General features: G+C 53.2%; 8 protein-coding genes across 8 annotated transcripts; 5 read left to right on the top strand and 3 right to left on the bottom strand.

The window, feature by feature from the left end:
- Positions 1 to 874: 874 nt before the first annotated feature.
- On the top strand, positions 875 to 1,786 carry PG997_002137 (uncharacterized protein; the record flags this gene model as incomplete). The annotated part of the gene is made up of 1 exon (XM_066806452.1): positions 875 to 1,786. The coding sequence occupies one exon, from the start codon at positions 875 to 877 to the stop codon at positions 1,784 to 1,786; it is 912 nt and encodes a 303-aa protein (XP_066673748.1).
- Positions 1,787 to 2,486: 700 nt separating this feature from the next.
- PG997_002136 (uncharacterized protein) lies at positions 2,487 to 3,281 on the bottom strand (the record flags this gene model as incomplete). The annotated part of the gene is made up of 1 exon (XM_066806451.1): positions 2,487 to 3,281. One exon carries the CDS (start codon positions 3,279 to 3,281, stop codon positions 2,487 to 2,489), a length of 795 nt encoding a protein of 264 aa, XP_066673747.1.
- Positions 3,282 to 3,489: 208 nt separating this feature from the next.
- PG997_002135 (uncharacterized protein) lies at positions 3,490 to 3,807 on the top strand (the record flags this gene model as incomplete). The annotated part of the gene is made up of 1 exon (XM_066806450.1): positions 3,490 to 3,807. One exon carries the CDS (start codon positions 3,490 to 3,492, stop codon positions 3,805 to 3,807), a length of 318 nt encoding a protein of 105 aa, XP_066673746.1.
- Positions 3,808 to 5,969: 2,162 nt separating this feature from the next.
- On the bottom strand, positions 5,970 to 7,670 carry PG997_002134 (uncharacterized protein; the record flags this gene model as incomplete). The annotated part of the gene is made up of 4 exons (XM_066806449.1): positions 5,970 to 6,475; positions 6,538 to 6,920; positions 6,982 to 7,399; positions 7,457 to 7,670. The coding sequence occupies 4 exons, from the start codon at positions 7,668 to 7,670 to the stop codon at positions 5,970 to 5,972; spliced, it is 1,521 nt and encodes a 506-aa protein (XP_066673745.1).
- A 1,074-nt stretch (positions 7,671 to 8,744) lies between these two features.
- PG997_002133 (Efflux pump) lies at positions 8,745 to 10,740 on the bottom strand (the record flags this gene model as incomplete). Its single annotated transcript, XM_066806448.1, has 6 exons — positions 8,745 to 9,115; positions 9,173 to 9,546; positions 9,612 to 9,965; positions 10,035 to 10,238; positions 10,332 to 10,342; positions 10,594 to 10,740. 6 exons carry the CDS (start codon positions 10,738 to 10,740, stop codon positions 8,745 to 8,747), a joined length of 1,461 nt encoding a protein of 486 aa, XP_066673744.1.
- Positions 10,741 to 11,071: 331 nt separating this feature from the next.
- On the top strand, positions 11,072 to 13,028 carry PG997_002132 (uncharacterized protein; the record flags this gene model as incomplete). Its single annotated transcript, XM_066806447.1, has 4 exons — positions 11,072 to 11,177; positions 11,239 to 11,343; positions 11,417 to 12,218; positions 12,278 to 13,028. 4 exons carry the CDS (start codon positions 11,072 to 11,074, stop codon positions 13,026 to 13,028), a joined length of 1,764 nt encoding a protein of 587 aa, XP_066673743.1.
- Positions 13,029 to 14,418: 1,390 nt separating this feature from the next.
- PG997_002131 (uncharacterized protein) lies at positions 14,419 to 17,910 on the top strand (the record flags this gene model as incomplete). Its single annotated transcript, XM_066806446.1, has 4 exons — positions 14,419 to 14,877; positions 14,948 to 15,575; positions 15,628 to 16,237; positions 16,293 to 17,910. The coding sequence occupies 4 exons, from the start codon at positions 14,419 to 14,421 to the stop codon at positions 17,908 to 17,910; spliced, it is 3,315 nt and encodes a 1,104-aa protein (XP_066673742.1).
- A 1,112-nt stretch (positions 17,911 to 19,022) lies between these two features.
- Positions 19,023 to 20,393, top strand: PG997_002130 (uncharacterized protein; the record flags this gene model as incomplete). Its single annotated transcript, XM_066806445.1, has 1 exon — positions 19,023 to 20,393. The coding sequence occupies one exon, from the start codon at positions 19,023 to 19,025 to the stop codon at positions 20,391 to 20,393; it is 1,371 nt and encodes a 456-aa protein (XP_066673741.1).
- Positions 20,394 to 20,709: the final 316 nt, after the last annotated feature.

Below are 20,709 nucleotides of genomic sequence, written 5' to 3'. Positions count from 1 at the left end.
AAGGACTGGTTGGATTGGTGTTGAGAGGAGGTCAATTGCACCGGTCTTTTTGCAACCAACTATTTTGGATTGCCACCAAAAGGTGTTGGAACAGAAAGTGGCGACAGACGCGGTAGCGCAGCGCGGCGTAAATAGATTGGACGAGGGGCTCTTTCCTACAACGCCAACATTTCTCGCACAACACAGCTCAATGGGAAGGAAATTTGGAAGAAACGAGTATTTTGGACAATTAGGAATTTCTATAGGAACTTTTTTGCATTTGAAGTGGCGTGGCCCGAAAATTAAGGCGATGATGCCTATATGCGTTTTGTTGACTTGGGAAGGCGCGACGCGATTTCTACAGTAGACCAACTACGCCTGATCATGTGACTTAGTGGAGGCTGGTGCCTGCTGGAAATCGTTAATTGTTTCCACAGGCCAGCAGCCTGTAGTTCAGTTAGACCAGACCAGGGAGATTGCCACCTGGTGATTTCTAAGCAGTTCAACGCCTCGCAGTTCAGCAGGAACTGTTGGATGCAGCCAATTTCTTCCCATAAGCTGGAACACAGGGTGCAACATCGAGTTAATCATGAAGCAGCTTTAGTGCAAGTAAGCAATTCCGCAGCTTGACATCGGCGCAGTGGATACCTACAGCACTGAGCTCCCCACACCATCATTACAGGCGTTCCTGCCCCTCACTAGCAGATCGCGGGGCAAAACATGTGAAGAATGCGGAGCGGTTATGTGACTTATGTGACTTATGCTCGTCCTTCTCCGTTCTTTTCCCCTGAGCGATACATTTCAATCAATCGCAATTGAAACCGGCGGCCCTTCCATAGGCGAGATGATTGTACACATTAAATAAGCCGATCCAGTCTCCGTTAATGCCAACAACATGTCGGCAGACTTCTGGGCCGGCTACATCAGCGGCGCCATCGGCATCATCATCGGCAATCCCCTGGACGTGATCAAAGTCCGCCTGCAGGCCAAGGAGTCCATCCCGACCGGACAGGCAACCGCCGCCTCCTTCGTCCGCCAATTCGAGAGCACCTCCTCGCTCATCACCGGCACCGCGGCGCCCATCCTGGGCTATGGCGCCCTCAACGCCCTGCTCTTCGTCTCGTACAACCGGAGCGAGGCGGCCCTGAACAAGAGCCTGAACCTCCAACCAAACCTTTGGACTACCTGGCTCGCCGGCGCGATCGGCGGCCTCGCGACCTGGGCCGTGAGCACGCCGACCGAGCTCATTAAGTGCCGCGCGCAGCTCGCGTCGGCGCCCACATCAAGCTGGGCCATCACGCGGCACATCCTGAAGAACGAGGGGGTTCGGGGACTTTATTTCGGCGGCGCGGTAACGGCACTCCGGGACAGCATTGGCTACGGTTTCTACTTCTGGTCGTACGAGTTGAGCACGCAATGGATGGCCACGGCGAAGGAGGACAAGTCCTCGCTCTCCCAGGAGGCCGCGAAGGTGTTACTCTGCGGTGGCCTCGCCGGCGTGATGACCTGGGCGAGCATCTTCCCGCTGGACGTCATCAAGACGCGGGTCCAGGCTCAGACACTGGATTCCACGACGAGGCCCCTACTTGATGACCCTACCAAGCCTCAACGGCGGCTCGGGGCGATGGAAGTCGCGAGAGAGGCATATAGAGAAGGCGGGATGCGGGTCTTCTTCAGGGGCTTGACGATTTGCAGTGTAAGGGCGTTCTTTGTCAATGCAGTGCAGTGGGCAACCTACGAGTGGATTATGTATGAATTAGGACAAGGAAAACGTAGAGCTACAGAGCCTCCGGCGGCCACATTATAGATGAGACGGGCAACCTTAAACCTGACTTGAGGATACTCTCGTTTTTGGGGCCATTGGATGCCACCGTATGTATCTCCAGTTCCGTTCCCTGTCGTCGTTCGATGTCCCATGATGGGTTTCCAATCCCCTTAAGCTAGATCAACCAAACATCCTCACCACCCGCCCCCGGCCCATTGGCAAGCTACTGGGGCGAGCTACAACGCGACTCAGCCAGATAGTCTAGCTACCCGATCCACCGGAGCGGGCTACTCCACCCACACAACCTGACGCCCTCCGGAGTGATCTCCGTGATTGCAACTTACCCATCTGTATCACAGCCGCCCGTCAAAATTTGCAGCATATGCTATATAGTTACCCACAAGAGCGAATTTGTCATCGAGGAAACGAACAGAGTTTGAGAAAGGCGCGATGGCAGAGTGGTCTAATGCGATAGACTAGAATTGAATCATCGATTCTAGGTATCTATTTCCTTCGGGAGCGCAGGTTCAAATCCTGCTCGCGTCGCATCATCATTTTTTTTTCTATCTTTGATGTGATTCCATATGCACTGTTCACATACTTTTTTTAGAACTTGATATCAGCAGGTATGTGTGTATGGACAACAATCGAGATCCCAGTACGCGCCGTTTTCACTACAATTCTCATGATGCATACCGTAGAGATTAGACATTCGCTCGATTCCATTCCCATACCATATTGACTACCCTCTCTCAATCGAGGCGTACGGCGATCCCTCCCCTCGTTGCCCTTGCGAATAGCTCCTCGCCCCGCTCCCATGTGATGCATTACTCTTCAACAACCCATGCGTCATCAACTGCTGACCCTCATCCGGATCCACCACCGTCTCCTGCTGCGACGAGACCCCCGTCCACTGCGCTGCGCTCGCATTCCCCGTACTGTCCCCAGTCCGGTTATTGCGGCGGATAAACGTCCGCAGCCCCGTCATCGTCGCGCCGGGCACTTCAGGCAAAAACCCGCCGTTATTCCGCGTCGCCTCCAAATCCGCGTCGGTGGCGTCAGCGGCCCGTCGCTTCCGCCTGCCCGCGCTGCTGAACACGTAATACGCCGGACGCGCGCGCGGCCACGGACGGTCCCCCGGCGCGACAGCTACACCCGGGCGGTGGCGCTGGTCGTCGGACGACCCCGACTTGGAGCTGAGCAGCGTGCGGAAGACGGTGAGGGAGCCCATGAGGACCGCGACCGACGCCTCCATGAACTGCCAGAAGAACTCCCACGGCACGTCGACGCCGGCCGCGCCGTTGATCTTGCTGGCGCGCGTGATGGCCAGGGCGACCATGAAGAGGTTGAGGCACAGGAACACGCCGAGACTGACTTTCTGCTTGGTTCGGATCTTGGCGCGGTGGAGCACGATTATCGCGATGCTCGCGACTGGTACCAGGTAATGCATCAGCAGCTGGGTTTGTAAGAAGCATTTCGGTCGATACTTACTGAGAATATCCGAGAGCGCATCCAGACCTGTAACCAGTCCCGTCATGGATACATAGAGCAGGTTCCTAGAGGGATCGAAGCACGCATCTGCATCTCCGTTAGCATCACGCGTTACATGATCGAGAGTCAAGTGACTTACACGACGCCGCCCCGAAATAGGGGCAAAGGATGAACGGCTCCGCAACCAGGAACATCCACGAGACCACAGTCAAGCCCACCACAGACCAGTAATAGTACTGTATGCTAGCCACGCGATGGACAAGCTCTCGGAAGAAGGCCAGGAACGAGAACTTGACGAAGAAGGTAGTGGTCCAGGCGAGGACAAGGAACGTGGAGTAATCCTTCATTCCATTCTGTATCAGATCATTGAGCTCAGCGAGATTGAGCTCCAGCACTATCGTCTTGTCTTTTTGGACAGCCGTGGCGAGGTACAGCTGATCGCACAAGCGATAGAGCAGCACCGTCGAAACGATCAGGCACGCCGCCGCGAAGAACAGGAAGTAGTCGTCGGCGGAGAGCTTCCGGCGCGTCCGGAATCGGATCCAGACTCGGGCAAAGACCGAAAGTATTGAAAGGCCGAAAGAGGCTCCCACTACGGCCTGGGGCCGGACTGTGTATTAGTTATGACGCCCATCAACAGCAATCGCTTCCCCTTTTCCCCTCCACATATGAATCCTAACATTGAGTGAAGAATTAAGTGTGGTCGTACTCTGAACGCCGGCTTCTTGATGCTGGCCCAGTCATTGAGAGCCTGGTCAAGTGTGTGGCTCATAATGTCCAGCTATGATATCCACCGTTTTCGCAAAGGCCGACTCCTGGCGGTTTTAATACGACCCGTTCATGAGGGGTGTCAAGGTTCGCGAAAAGAGAAGACTGGGAATTTAACCCTTGCCTGAGCATGAACCATGGAATCGAGGATATTATAGGGGGCCTGTACACCTTGTCAGCCGAGTACCGATGGGAGCGGAGCACAAAACCTGTCCTGCTGATCCCGATTGCAGCTGGGGGCCAATATACTGACATGCATATGCATGGGGCTTTTAAACTGCATGATCGGTGAACGCTTACCATACGCCCTCCAAAACACGACGATTTAACCTTACCACCCCATTCGCCCATAATGCAGCCCAGCCTCCGAGTCGCTATCACGTGTCAGCAGAGGGGATGTAAGTGCAGCTTACTTGTGTACGACGAGAGAAGTGCGACCCGACAACGAAGATGGTCATCATTTTGGATGGTAGCAAATGTAGTCAGCCAGCCCCTATTGGTTACTACGTATCAAGTCTTACCCTACCACCTGGAAATCGTCATGACGAAGAGGGACTGTCTAACTTATTCATATACAAGGCCAGCAATCAGGTATGATAAACTATATTGATGATTTGCCCAGATTATGCAGTGCCACGCTGCAACCGCCAAGTATTGCTTACTGCATAAATGGTGCATAATGTGGTGTCCCAAAACGGAATGAAGAGGGGTTGCTTCGGTGCCCAAGACAAAATCCATTGCCGAGAGGGGCCGACTTTTCGATGTCGCGTTACCCAGTTCAGCTTATATATGAACGTAGGCTATATGGAGCGGCCGCAGGGGAGGAGTCGCTGAAACCTGTGTCAGTGAAACATTACGATGCACAGAAGGCGCGGGTGAGACACTCTTACTCAGCCCCATAGCATTGCCCACCATCTGATTCGCCAAGATATCTTATTCCTCTCAGCCGGACTGGTGCTTCGCCTTGGTGCACTTGTCTGCTTTCTTGTATGAGGCCACATAGTCCCTCGGATGTCTCATCGCTTGCGCAAGAATGCAATGGTATATATATTGTGCGTTTTCGGATGCGTAAAGAATAGATATCGACTCTCCTTTCGAATCCGGTGTCTGCCCCGGTCCAGGCCGCCGTGGAGCCCCGTCTTCGGCCATTTGTTTGCCCTGACTTGCTTTGCCGAAGACAAAAGACCAGCCCACTACGCTCAGTTAGATATGTAGCTATCAGAAGCAGGTAGCAGGTCCTCATCCTGTGGATGGTCATCCCTTCCGTGCCAACCCAAGCATTTAGAATTCGGTGTTACACAGCGCTCACAGGACTGATTCTCCCTGTATATATGTAGGAGAAGCAGTTCCCTCGCATGTGGCCCTCTCCAGAAACGATGTTGGCATGTTCCTCATATTTTCCGGTACGGTCTGATTGTGCAATGTCCAAACATCGCCTAATTCGCTCGCCTACTCAGTTCAAAGGTCATCGGGGCTCATTGTAGCACGCCACCCGAACCCCTTACTTTTCTCTTACATGTATTTGGCACATACCACCAACTGCACCATCCTTTTGCTGCAATGTAACCTATCTCAGCAGCATTGCGACGGGTTATAAGATGTGATAGGATCAAGAAAGCCTGATCTAGGCATTCTAAGGACACCCGAAGATTAGACGCTTGCAATACGATGGAAGACCAGATGTAAAATAACTACAGAACATAGGTTTCCTGGTAGTAATTAGCTAGAGTGTGAAGCCATCAGGTCCGCAATTATTATAGGGGCAATGAAATACTTGGCGGTGATGGCGACAATAGATGTATTTCACGGGACTTTCAGAACGTCTGAGGCGCCGATACTTCTATGTTGTTTCTCGTGAGACTAATAAATGAATCGCGTAATGAATACATAATGAGCGCAACTTGGCGATGCTTTCGGTTGTGATGGTCAGTTCCCTTTAGACCCCGCCACTGCTTCCTGAGTGCTCCTACTCAATGACCATACGAACGGCCATCAAGCCATTCTTGGGTGTGGGCACGTTGGTGTCATGATCATATTCCACATCATCGGCAGTTGTATTGACAAGCCTTGCCCGAGGTAGCACGCGAAGCACCAGCTCGGCAATCATCAGATACATCTCACAATATGCGAGTTCCATTCCAAGGCAAACTCGACTTCCGCGGCCGAAGGACAGCAACTTCTTCTCGAGAGCGTAGTTCCGTTGGCCAGTAGAGAAAAGCCAGCGGTCGGGAATGAACTCGTCCGGATCCGGAAAGAGAGCCGTGTTTCGATTCTGTATCGTGCTTGTCATGCCGATCGGTGTTCCCTTAGGGATGGTGTAGTAGAAGGCCTCCTTGTCGTAGACCAGCTCCTCGTCTGGTGCCTTTCTGGCTGATCTGTGAGCAGTGCCCGGGGTGAGACGCAGACCTTCGTGGAGGACAGCCCACAGATATGGAACTCTCTCTAGATCGGTCCACTTGGGGTTGATGAGGTCTGGTTGGTGGTTAGCTATTTGCTCCAAAGAGTGAGTCCAATGCCTGCTGTAAACAACTCACCTACGCCTTCCAAGGCTGCCTGCAGGCGCTTCATCATAGTGGGATTAGCAAGCAGATGATAGACGATGTACGACAGGGTGGACGCAGTCGTCTCTGTGCCGGCCACAAGCAAGAGGAACCCTTCACTTGCAACTCGTCTCATATACTTGTCCGACTCGGGGAGAATGGCCGAATTCAGCAGTTCCGTGAAGACTCTTCCGTCTTCTTTGTTGGAAATTGCACGCTTGATGTGACGTGGAATTTGTACCTCTTGCTGGTCGAATACGTTGCGGACGTCTTCACCCATGAAATTGGCAAAGCGGGGAGCCACGTTGGCGAGAGCATTGACGCCAGGCACAAATCTGGCCATGAACCTGGTCAGGTAAGTGGTTTTCAGGAACGATCTGTGGGCACACCGATTAGCTTCTGACGACCAGGGAAAGATCAATGAGGATATGCGCATACTTGACCCAGGTTCCAAAGTTAGGCTCGAATCCCGCCTGGTCGGTGAAGCCCATGGGCTCCCCGAAACAGTATTGGGAAATGATGTCGGCAGTGTGGCAGTTGAAGACCTCTTTGATGTCGAACTCGCCATTGGCGGCACACCGGTGCATCTTGTCCACAGTACGTACGGTGAAATCGCGTATCTCGCTCTCCAACTTGAGCATCTGGGCCCGGGAGAAGTAACGAGCAATGGCGCCCCTGCGCAGACGGTGCATATCGTGGGAGATGGTCGAAAAGCTTGAGAGCCCGAGACCTCCTATCATGAAGGCGGTGTAGTGTTCCCACTTGTCCCGAGGTCGGTTTCCTCCGGTATAGATCTCGTCAAGCATGTCCGGATCAGCGCAGTGAAGTTCATCTGGGTTGATTCTCACGATGGGGCCTCGTATGGCCTGTCAGCACGGAATCCAGTGTGTCTTGTGGTTTGGAGGGAGCTCACCATATTCGTCATGCATTGCCTTGATGCGGAGGGTGTATCTTCCACCGAGCCAGAGGTCGTAGTATGCCTCGTATCCATAGGACATAGAGGCGAGTCTGGGGCCTGGGAACTTGTACAGAGGATGGAATGATGAGATGTTGTACAGAGCGATGCCCAGGCGATAGAGCATATAGAGCCCGGCAAGTCGCAAGATGGACAGGATGAACGACTCCATCTTGCCGGTTGTGTCTGGTCTTGGTTATGTTGGTTTTCACGAAGTTCTGGAGTGCTGAGAAGACTAGGAAGATATTCCTGGAGGTTGGAAAATAAAGTGTGGTGCCGGAAGTTGGGCGAGCACCTACTGATGCCGAGGAAAAGTCAGGTCGGGTGGTAGCCACATGTACCTACCTCGTCGATTGAAGATGTGCCATTGATTTTGTGCGAGTTGTCACTTCCAAATGAAGTATTGATGCACCATTTCTTTAATGGCAACTTCAATGTTAGTCATGTGCCTTCTATTCAATCATCAAACGTGTGCCAGACTGGATGATCCTCCCCGCACCCACGCTCGTATCTGCATTCAGGTAGGGAAGGAACGTCTTATCTTGATGGCCCCATTCGTTGTCACCAGCCCAGCTGCCTTCCAATTCAAGCCATTCGCCACATGCAGTCCCAAACACGTTCGAAGTCACATACCTGCCGCATAGCCCGGGCCATCTGGCAGCTAATTACATGATCACACTGATACCCAGAATGCGAGCACCTACCTACAGGAGTTCGGATGTTGGCCTCATGCTTCTGACTTGGACAACTACATTAGTAGTCCCATCAGGCAGGATCTGACACTGCCATTGAAGTTCCATTATCAATGACAATCTTTGTTTCCTAGTTGTAATCAGAAGGTTCAGTAATTCACAAGTGACTGTCGTGATCTAGCGCGACAATATTCACCAACCAATTCCAGCCAGGGCGTCACACAGCTCGACGACATGCATGGTGGCTAATCAACGTGACTTCTTATCACATTGCACACGAAGCGCCAACCAGCAAACTTCCAATGCTGAAAACGCCACCGTGATCCATCATCAGGAATATGATTGTCGAACTCTGTGTAACCAGTCGTTTCTGTCAACCACAAACATGCGTGGTCTAGGCGCAGGTGAAAAGCCCTGATTCGTTCTTGTCGACGCCCCTAATGCCATCGTGTTTAGTCAAATTTGGGGGCCAATAGGGTACGCGACGTGTGAGACCTCAATAGTTATCAAACGTCGCAATTTTGACCAGAACTTTCTCTGTTCCCCTGCTATCTTTACCCCTTTCCATCCTCGGTCTTTACTTTAGTTCCTTTCTCCGGGCTGCCCAATGCCCTGGTACCTGCCGCAGATGCTTTCGATGCATCCTGGTACCGGAACCAAGGCATGAAGAAACTAACAAGAAATGCTACACCGGCAAAGGGGACTCCAATTACAAATGCAAACCGCAACGCGCTCGTGTAACTCTGTATGATACCTCCCCAGCTGCCTGAAGGAAGACTCATTATTGCTTCCTTACTAGCACCTGCTGACAGAACCAGAGACGGGTCGGTGTCAGGGGCAAAGCGGCGAAGCGCCCTGAGGAGGTGGTTCTGGAAGACTGCCTGCGCTGTAGGGAGCAAGAATGCACTTCCCATAGATTGCGAGACTGTAAAAAGTATCAGCATAAATTGCGTAAAGCCCGGAGGATGAAGGAAATAATTACAGATGACGATGGAGGTGGCAGTCGAAATATCTTTCGTCTTCACCGCAACCTGTGATAGCATGAGCGGGATGGTGAGACATAGGCCCACTCCGATTCCGAGTACAATTTGGAATCCGATCCATCGACTCGCACTGGATTGCTTGTCTAAGAGCATAAACAGGCCCGACCCAGCAGCCGCCATCGCAGGCCCCAAGATCAGAAATGGGTTGTGGATGCCGGTGGCAGTGATGAGGCCACCGATGACGATTTGGGTGACGGTCAGGCTCAGAATCACCGGAATGAGCCAGATCCCCGACGAGACAATCGAGACACCTCGTACTGCCTGGAAATATATGGGAAGCCAGAAGAGAGCGAGGTTGAAGCAGCCTGCAATGCTAAAGTGTGGAGTTGAATCAGTACATGCATAGTCTTGCTCTGAGCAGCAGTTAGGATGGCTCACAAGAACTCGAAAATAGTGTCCACAAGCAAGACCCGATTCCTCCAGAAACCCGGCATGATAAGTGCCCTCTCTCCCTGTAAGCGCTGTTCAAGACCAAACAGAACCAGGAATACCGGGGTGGCAACCAATGTGCCCACGACCTCAGCGTCGTCCCATGCTTTCTCTACGCCACCCCATCGCAAAGCAAGGGTAAAGCAGACAATGGCTGCGCAAATGAGAACGGCGCCAGGAATGTCCATCTGCAGCAACTTTTCCTTTCTCGTCGCCTTGGCCGGCGCTGCAGCCTTGGGAGCCCGAAATGCAAGCAGTGTGGCTATGGCAGCGACACCACCGCAAGGTAGGTTGATGTAGAAGCTGGGGGAGATCAGCTTTGCTTGCCTATACCAAACGGGCCGCGACGGGATAACGGGGTTTCACTCCTACCACCAGCGCCAAGTGACATTCTGCGTAAACGCGCCTCCAATCAACGGTCCTACCACCGAGGCGACGGCAAAAGTGGCGGATAGGGAACTCGTCATGATTGGTCTTATTCTCGGCCTGGAGGACAGAGAGATGATGATGAAGCATCCTGCAAAGACGCTGGCGCAGCCAGCACCCGTGACGGCGCGCCCAGCAATGAAGGCACTGCTGTTTGGCGCTAGTGCTGCGCTCCCATCCCTTACTTAGCGCTGCGTAACACGATGGATGATGGATGGGGGTGTTGGCCCCGGGAGCGCTTACCGCAAATCAAGCTGCCCGCCTCGAAGATCAAGATTCCGTGGAGGAAAACGAGCTTGACGGGGAAATACTTGTACGCTTTCCCCCAGACGGACTGCGTGGCGGCCATGGGGAAGAACATGGCCGAGCCGTACCAACCCACATCCTCGAGGCTGTGAAAGTCCTTGGTGATAGAGGGGATGGCGGTGGTGATGATGGTCTGAAAGGCAATCTCTCGATTAGCATGCGATCACAAGTTGAGTATATTGGGACGTTCAGCACGCACAGTATCCAGGGATGCGAGAAAGATGCTGAGAACAAGAGCGACGACGATGGCGGTAAGGCGCAGACCACCCGGATATTCATAGTCCTCGATAGCTTCGAGCGGGCCGGTATCGCCATTCCCATCCTCCACGACTACATTCGTGGACATGATAGTTAGAAATACGCAATACCTTGGCTAATGGTTGAGAGTAAAAAGGTGAATAAGGGGAATTTGCGAATATGTTCTGATGTTCTCAACTTGTGACAGCTATCGCGTATGATCAGTCAGTGCAAAGATCTCCGCGCGCCCCCTGTACCCGATGCAACCAAATCACCAACCAACAGAGCAAGCGAACCAACAGAAATATCTCACCTACCCCTGTAAAATAGCCGAGTCAACTAACAGGCATGGACACTACCTAGAATAACCTGTGAAAGTCGATGTTGGTTGGCATTGACTTCGACCCATGCTATTTTTCACCATCCCTTCAACCCAAAGCTTGACAACCGTCGCCCTCTATCCCAAGTTGTGTCCTAACTCGCAATTCGCCGACATCTCGCTCGCAGACGATTCAGCCATATTCGACTGCATAATTGTAGGCGCAGGTCCGTCCCCTTTTCCTAATCTGCATGACAGAAAACTAAGTAGCTCCTTCACTTTTTCCAGGTCTCACGGGAATCATTGCGGCGCAGCGTCTGCTCCAAGCCCATCCAGATACACGGCTCGCAATTCTGGAGCGCGACTACTGCGTGGGAGGAGTATGGAGTGAACGTACGACATCTTGCTGGAGCCTATCTTTCCGTTGATGCCCCATCTTCCAAGCTGCTGATGTAAAGCCCTCCAGGTCGGATCTACCCCAGCTTCTGGTCGCAATGGACACATGACATCGCCGAGTTCTCCGATATGCCTATGGAACGGCCACCGACCGAGGACTGCATGAACGACTTGTTCCGTGCCAAGTATACAACCAAGTATCTTGAAGATTATGTCAACAAAATGAGCCACCCTGAGAAGACGCTGCGAGATAGGATACTCTTCAATACTCAGGTCCAGTCCATCAGGAAGGTCAATGGCCAATGGGAAATTACATGCCTTGACGGGAACACCCGGTCCCAGCGATCACTGAGTTCCTCAAAGCTCATGATGGCGAACGGCCAGTCCTCGGTTCCCAATGTTCCCAATTTTGCTGGCCAGGAGCATTTCCATGGGAGGATCATCCACTCCATGGACTTCGGACAGTCGGACCTCATCCAAAATCCGTCCGTTGAGCATATAGCCGTCATTGGCGGAGGCAAGTCGGCCGCCGACATGGTATACGAGGCCGCCATAGCGGGCAAAAAGGTCTCATGGATCATCCGCAAGACCGGGAGCGGCTCCCTCGGAACATCAGCTTTCGCGCCCATCGACTTGCCCACGCCGTACCGAAACGGAGTGGAAGCGTCGCAAACGAGGATCATGGCCTCGCTGCAGCCAAGCTACTTGATCCCCAATCGATCGTGGTGGACGTGGCTTCTCCATAGCACGCACTTAGGCGCGAAGCTCGTGGGCAAGATATTTGCCGCTTTGGATGGGACAGTTCGCAAGTACGCGGGTTATCGAGAGAGGAAGAGCGATAAAGGATTCGAAAAGCTGGAGTACGACAACGAGTAAGTTTCGTTGCGCGGTGACTACCATGTCCAGGTCGGAGACACTGACGTCCCCCAAGTATCATCTGGCAGAACGGAACCGCTGGTGGCTGTCACTTCGCCGATTTCTGGCCCCTCGTTGCGGAAAAGGTCTACGTCCATCGAGGAAGCGTCAAGCTTCTGGGCGGAAGAGAACTGTATCTCGACGATGACGATGGCACGCACTTCCCATGCGATGCAGTCCTGCTTGGAACTGGATGGAAGGACGGACTCGAGATGTTTGACGAACGTGTGCGCATGGAACTGGGGCTGCCATTTCCCAAGGCCATGGAGAAGCCGGAGGAGACTGCGAAGTGGTATAAGCTCGTCAGCGAGGCAGACGAGGAGATCCTCCGGCGCTTCGTCATGCTCAGACATCCGCCAAAACACTATCACCGGTACGAAACTCGAACGCCGTATCGGCTATACCACACCATGGCGCCCCTGCATGACGATTCCATCCTCTTCATGAACCACATCGTCGCCGGGGCCAAACTGTTCGCGGCCGTGGCCTACTGGGACAAAGCGTTCCGACTCCCGCCTCTGGCCGAGAGGGAAGCTGACGTCGCACGCATGATTGCTTGGAACAAGCGGCGCTATCTTTCGAATGGCGAGCTGGGAGACTTCGCTGCATTTGACAGTGTTCCGTACGTCGATGGGCTCTTGGACGAGATTGGCGTTACGTCGCATCGGAACAAAGGCTGGCTGGGGAATATGTTCGCACCAATCATGCCTGCCGATCTCGGTAGAGTATGGTGTGAGTATCTTGCGCAGCGACAAATTAACAAGTAGTGATGGACAGGAGGTAGGTTTTCAGTCAATTAGAAAGCAACGGATATCCGGACCATCTCGTTCGTACACCCATTGTAGGCGGCCACACTTCGGCTTGTGCCGATGAGCATGGCAATGATCGCCCTTGATGCAATCGGTTATGGAGACATATTTTTTAACTTCATAATTGATCTGTTGCCGTCCTACAAAATCGCCACAGCTGCCAGAAAATAGCGAGTGTTGCTGATGGATTGTCTGGAAAGACTTCACCTTGAGGCCCAAACCCCACATTCTCCGACCCCACACAACTCCCCGCACTTCAAGCCAAACTGAAAAGATTTTCCAGTCCTTGGCCAGCTGTCTCAATCTCGGCCTCGAACGCAAAGAAGCAAATAAGAGCAAACAGGCCAGAAACTATCAGATGGGATAGAGAGGGTAAAAAGGTAAAAAGGAAATTAAAAGAAATTGAAACGACGCGAGCAGGATTTGAACCTGCGCTCCCGAAGGAAATAGATGCCTAGAATCCGACTTATGGACTCAAATTCTAGTCTATCGCATTAGACCACTCTGCCATCGCGCCCTCACACTTTGGTTCGACACTGGGATGAAAATATTAGCCTGTATTGGTGAATAAATAGCAAATGTTCACTGTGGATGGGGATTGGAACTGCACTGCTCATCAGTCTGTTGAAGCGTTTGAGGTTCTGCAAGCTTTTGCAACCGGAGCGTTGGAAATATTGGCTGTGCGCAACGCTATTTCAACTACACCGGCCTGAGGCGATTACACTTTGTTGCAGTGTCGTGCTTATGAGGTACATCCATAAAACAAACCACAAAACAAAACGTGCCTTTCCGCAATTGTCATTTCCTCTTTAACAACATGTTTCATCTTCTAAAGCTCCCTCGAAGCCAGTTTTCGCATTTTCCAATCGAGCTAGCAGAGTTTCGGCTGTCTAGATGTACCTACCTCTCTAGGCCGAGATAGGTTAAATAGGTTGATTCCCACCCCCTATCCAACGAATGCCTACAGCTTCACCCCTATACGACAACCTGCTTGCCAATCGCCACAGTGTCTGCATTGTGGACCGCACGAGCTCGGGTTTGGGATCTGCGAAGTTCTGCTGGTAATGCTGTGTTTCACAGCCTCCGAGTCAGCACTAACATCCCGGCAGTGCCTCACCAAACACAGCCTAGCTACAGCTTAGCACAGCTACCGGGCGCTCACAAGGCAGACTCTGCCTGTATCTGCAGCAGACTGACCCCAGCTCAGTCGAATACCACGTCACTAACCCAGTCAGGCTGTTCCATTTCCCGTGAGCACCTCACTCGGTATGCAGCCACCCCCGCACTCTAGAGTAAACTTTTGCCACCATGTTTTCTTGTCAATTCAGTAGGCAAATACTGAAACACCATGCCCAATCTCCGACTATGGCGCAGGAAGGATATCAAAGTGGCCGCAACAAATTCAACAGCTCCGGGGCCTCGCGCACCTCTCCACTCTCAGGCGGGACCACAAGACGGCTATGTCAGGCTCTGGACCAAAGCATTTGAGAGCCTGTCCCAAGGCACTGAGCAAGAACAGGAAGACAGTCAAAGACTGAAGGAGCTACTCGGTACAGGAGAGCAGTCTACAGACTGTACCGGCGAGGATGTCCTCTCGAATCTTATGCTTGAGTCGCAGAACAGGAGGAATGAAGCAGACCAGAAGTCGTGGAGAGTACAGATTGGAACCCGGACATGGAATCTGCGCGAGGTGACAGACAAAATCGTGACTTGGCTTGGAAAGTTCAAGGAAGTTGGCGACGTTGCCGTGAGCTTTGATCCAGGACATGCGGCACTACCTTGGGCCGCCTTTCGCTTCTTACTACAGGTGAGCTAATGAATAAACACAGCTAAGGGGAATGACCAGATCTTGGGCTGACAGCGAGGATTCGTACTAGGCAGCAACTATCGTGAACCAACATGCCGCAGAAATACTTCTGGGACTTGAGAAAGCCGCCAAGATATGCCTGCGTTGCCGAATTTACGAAAAGCTCTACCTTGATCCAAATTTCCCAGGCCAAGAATCTTCCAAGGCTTTGGAGTCCTCCATCATCACAATTTTCAAATGCGTACTCACATTCCTAGCTGCGGCATCAACCAGTATTACGAAAGGACAACGCTTTAAAAAGGCAGTGGCCAGCATAACTACACCTGAAAGGTTCACCTCCAAGCTTGCAGATGTGACCAAGTTGGAAAAAGAAGTGGAAATTGCGGCTGATAACTGCCATCGAGAGGCAAGCAGAGAAACGCAAAAGTCATTTGAGACAGCTCATCAAAGTTTGCTGGGTCTGCTGGATGAGCGGTTTTCCCGTCTCGATGACACAGTTGCCTCCATTTGGACCACAATCACAGACGACGATAGACACAACATGCTGAGATGGATTTCACCAGTTCCGTATCAGTCAGACTTGGAGAATATCCTTTCCACCAGGCTTGTTGGTACTTGCGAGTGGCTCATAACTCACCCCCAATATGAGGAATGGAAACTCATGAGCACGTCAACAACCCTTTGGCTACACGGAATACGTATGTCTACATCCACGCCAATCTAGGGAGCATCAGTAACGCCAACTCATAGCCGGTGCCGGGAAAACGAGGTTGACATCCAAAGTCATCGAGGACGTGATTAACACGGCCTCAATTCAAGAGAGTGTGGCGTACTTCTTTTGCGATCGCGGGCAGGAGGACAGACGAGAACCCCTTTCGGTACTACAGAGCTTGGTTCGTCAATTGACTTGCCCCAGAGTTGGCAACCAAGTGATGCCCTGCACACAAGCGAAGTATTTGGAGAAGAAGAACCGTGGCTTCGCGGCTAATCATCTTACTCTAGACGAATGCCGCGACCTACTGGCAGAGCTCACGAGTAACTATGCCCAAAGTACCTTCATCATCGACGGACTAGATGAGTGCAACGAACATACCCGTCGCATACTCATGGAAACCATCGAACGGACCTTGGAAAGAAGCACTCAACTGGTAAAAGTGTTCATAGCCAGTCGCGACGATCAAGACATCAAAGAGCAGTATGGGGGCGGAGAGAACCTGAGCATCCGTGCGTGCCATAATCAGGGAGACATCAACACCTACGTGACGACAAGGATGGAGCAGACAAAGTGGTGCAGAGAACAGATGTCACGTCAAACTAGGGACAAGATCCAAGAGATATTTCGGAGGAAGAGTAACAGGATGTAAGTGCTGCTACCAACATTCCACATAGCCTTGTCTGACTCTTCATTCCTGCAGGTTTCAATGGGCGGCCCTACACATCAACGACTTATTGGATTTGAAATCTGAGGCACTTGTCTCCGATTACCTCGACGCGCTGCCAGAGGGGCTGGCGGCGACGTATGCACAGATATACAACAGCATCGATAAGCGAAAGCGACATGTTTTTGACAGGGCGCTTCAGTGGCTAATCTGCTCTTGGGATGAAATTACACCAGAGGAGCTGGAGGTCGCAGTCAGTCAACAATTTGATGCCCCTTTCTCGCCGAAAATAAAATACAATATCGATTTCATCATCACAACCTGCAAGAACCTCATTCAAGTGGTCAACGAGTCTAGAAGCAGCAAACGTACCTGTCAGTTCGTGCATTTGTCGGTTCGAGAATATTTCGAAGAGTATCACTGGCCCCCGGAATGGGCGAACGATCTGGTCCTACGAACGTATATACGTCACTGCACCCATAACCTGGAAGGGGACTCAAGCGCCCACGCTATATGGGTCAATAAAATGCGGCACTGGGATAAGCAATGCGCTTTCTTCCGAGGAAGGTGCTATCCGGAGACTTTGGAGCTTCTGCTCGTGTTTCTAGGCCACCCTATGGATAGCAGTCCCTCGTACAGGGCTTGGGCAAGAAGCTTCGATGACTCGACGGATCAGCCCATCAACATCGAACGACACAAATGCTGCTGGTCGCATTGTATCAACCTCGGTCTCCACGACGTCACTCACGTCTGGTTGAGAAGAGGCGACCTTGACCCCAATGCCCGGGATGCTGAAGGAAGGACCGCGCTAGGCATCGCCGTCAAGGCTGGCCGAAGAGAAATCTGCGAGCTTCTACTAGCTGCGGGTGCAGATGCCAGTCTTGCCACTGAATACTCCATGAATGCATTGGAGGTTGCGCTGTGGCTGGATGGTGACCGTCTGGATATCGCGAGGCTCCTGGTTACTCAGGGAGTTGCCACCCAGATCACAGCTGGCTATTATGGGCGTGCGTTGTATGCTGCTGTTATCCGCGGCTATACCGATATTGTCAAGCTGATGCTCGAACACGGCGCGGATCCTAATACTACCTCACCTCTGTATGGAACACCGCTACGGGCCGCTGCGTACAGGTCCAATATCGAAGTATGCAAGCTACTAATCAAAGCTGGCGCCGATGTAAATCGTGGCGGCAGTTTGTCACCATTGGCAGTCATTGTCTCCAACGCAAGGGAGGGAGACGAAGCACTCGCGGCGCTGTTGCTGTCAGCCGGTGCCAACGTGAACGCGCGCGATGACGACGGCACGACGCCGCTACACAGGGCGGTGAAGAGGGAGAGAAATAGCTTGTCCATGGCAAAGCTCTTGATCGCGTGGGGGGCCGAGGTAAACGCTCACAGCAGCCAGTATGGCACGCCATTGCAAGAAGCGATGAACATAGGGAAGCCGTCATTGGATCTGTTGCGTCTTTTGCGGGATGCTGGGGCAGTGTTCGATCCAACCTGCGTTCCTCCTGGCAACTACAGCCCAGAGGTGTGCGGGATATTAAGTGTCAGAGATGACGGATGTGGCTCCTCGAGTGCCAATCCTGGCTCGCACGCGTCCACATCTGACGAGTCTCCTAGAGATGTAAGAGAAATGGGACTGATCAATTAGCTGTCCTATCCCGTCGGTAGACGTTAAGATGCAAGATACGGATTACTAAACAAAATAAACATTTGTAGCAGGTCAGACAAACACAGCGTCCAACAGTCGTATTGACTCCAAGAACGCTTATTCAAGGAACCGTGCCACTGGCTTCAAACAGCACGTTACATTGAGTATACCACTAAGTCAATTCCAATGAGCCACTAGCTTCCCGTTTCACGACTGCAACCAGACAGATTGATCGCCCTAAGGCTTCGGGTGTCCTCGTGTTGACCTGAATCTCAGGCATAGGCTTCCAGTTGTCAGGTGATGACAAATAGAGTTGCCCCAGCCCGTTAAGATAAGGCGATGCACCTCTCTGCAGCAAGAATACGACTTGGAGTAGGGTCGACTTTAGGCTGCGCGACCAAACATTACCTTCACGGCTAAATCGAAGTTTCCAATACGAGGCCTGAAACAAAAGCAGAATGTTCATTGAAACGAAGAGCGGAAACCTTGGCGGCTTTTAAAGTAGGTGAAAGAGACCCCACCCCGACAGAGAAAACCGGGCTCGGCGCCGGAGTGCAGAGGGTCCGACGCACCTAGTTCCCATGGTTCCCTTGGATCTGCGAGATGATGATCTGCCGATGCGCTCTGCCCAACTACCTCGGCTTCCCGTTCGGTGTGGGTATGACAAATACATCGTGTCCCGATTTGGGCAATACGCTGCAGAACGTATAAGCTTACTAGCTTGGTGTCTTATACTCCTTCCCGCATAAGTAGGGGTTGCTAGTTTTCTGTACGTAACGAACCTACCCACGCCACGCAAAAAGTTTAGTCACGTCGTGGTCCAGATGCACGATGATGAGCCCAGGGGCGCAGGGAACATGATTCAGAAGGTTGAAAATCCGGCGGCTGGTACCGTAGCTGCGGGGGCGACGAACGGGATGTTCGTCTGCGGCTCCACTCCCCCTTTCCGGTATTAATGATCATAGAGGCGGCATTAGTAGAGACATGAAGAGTAAACAAAACAGCGGCAATGGCATGTATATATGTAGGGGTCGGGAACCTAAACCGACTTTCAGATGATTTGCTAACTCACAGGTTCCTGGTCTCATTCGCTACACCAACCGACCTTTGCCATGCTTCTCCTCGTCCCCTTCCTGTGGGCCTCCCAGGCGGCTTCTGCCGTCTTGGCACCCTCCGCCGACACTCCTAACCCAGCCTGCGATGCCGCCTGCATGGCCGCCTTCGAGGGCGCCTTGGCCGGCGAGCGCGCCATGTGGGCGACGCCCAACTTCGCCGACGACCCCTTCTACAACACGCCCGCCAACTTCACCGGCGCCAAGCCCGGCGACCTCCTGAGCTGGCAGGACCTGAGCGCGGCCCAGCTCGGCGCCAACTGGACCAAGATCCCCGGCGGCATGTCGCTCTCGCGCTTCCTCTACGTGACCGAGGACGTCGACCGCAAGCCCATCCCCGCCAGCGCCTTCGTCCTCCTGCCCATCGCGCCGCCCGCCGCGGGCAACGGCGTCTACAACACCGTCGCCTGGACCCACGGCACGGCCGGGCGCGCCCGCCAGTGCGCCCCCAGCAACAACCAGCAGCTCTACTACGAGTGGCTCGGCCCCTTCTTCTTCGCCTCGCAGGGCTACGCCGTCGTCGCGCCCGACTACGCGGGGCAGGGCACCGAGATCCGTGCCGGGTTCCACTACGAGGCCGGCTACATGCACGCCGCCGACGTCGCGTACTCGCTCGTGGCCGCGCGCAAGGTCCTCGGCGGCCTCCTGTCCGACGAGTGGGTCGTCGCGGGCCACAGCGAGGGCGGCATGACGGCCTGGCGCACCAACGAGCGCCTCGCCATGCCCGGCCAGGAGGAGCTCCTCAAGGCCGGCAAGTTCCTCGGCGCCGTCGCGGGCTCCCCCGCGCTCCGCCCCGCCGAGCTGATCCCCCGCTCCATCGAGCTCGCCAACGGCGGCCCGCTCGGCGCCCCGGTCTCGATCTACCTCCTGCAGAACCTGGTGCAGATCTACCCCGAGCTCAAGCTCGAGGAGATCCTGACCGAGCGATCCTTGGGGCTGCTCCCGCTGCTCGACCAGGGCTGCCTCGACACCGGCGCCGCGCTGTTCGGCAACATGACCACAGCCGAGACGTACAAGAGCACGACCTGGCTCACGAGCCCGCAGTTCCTCGAGTGGCAGACCAAGTACAACGGCGCCGGCCCGCACCCGCTCGCCGCGCCCATGCTCATTGTCCAGGGCGATGCCGACTCGTTGACGTATGCTGAGAACTGCGAGAAGGACTTCAACAGGACCTGCGAGGCTTACCCCGAGTCCAGCGTCGAGCTGTACCTCGTCCCAGAGCTCGGCCATGGGCCTGGGTTCCAGGCTGGTCAGGCTTACTTCAGCGCCTGGGTTGCTCGTCTGTTCGAGGGGCAGACTGCTTCGCCTACTTGCAAAAAGAACGTGGTGAAGCCGACCAACTTCCGTTACCAGCATGGTAGGACCGGCTAATTACCTTTCTGTTTACGCTCTGATGTTTGTCTGGGATGGATCAACGCCCATCCTCGCTGATGTACCGAAGCTATGACTGTTGATGAAACGAGATTGAAGACGCGATGTACATATCCGGGGAATAATATCCGTATAAAAGTTGGCTATCCAGAATACTATTCTAATTTGACCGTGTTACTTGACACTAGGAGTAGTGGGAGGAGAACATACCTATTTAATGAAGCATGATATATCGATGGCCAGAAGTGATCTTTTTAGTTTTGTTTTCCCTCAACCCTTTGAAATGACGAACCAAATATGAACATCACCCTAACAA

The sequence above is a fragment of the Apiospora hydei genome (assembly GCF_038363865.1).
Source record: "Apiospora hydei strain CBS 114990 chromosome Unknown utg000003l_segment0_segment0, whole genome shotgun sequence".
Lineage (NCBI taxonomy): Eukaryota > Fungi > Ascomycota > Sordariomycetes > Amphisphaeriales > Apiosporaceae > Apiospora > Apiospora hydei.
This window is presented reverse-complemented; position numbering and strand designations above follow the sequence as displayed.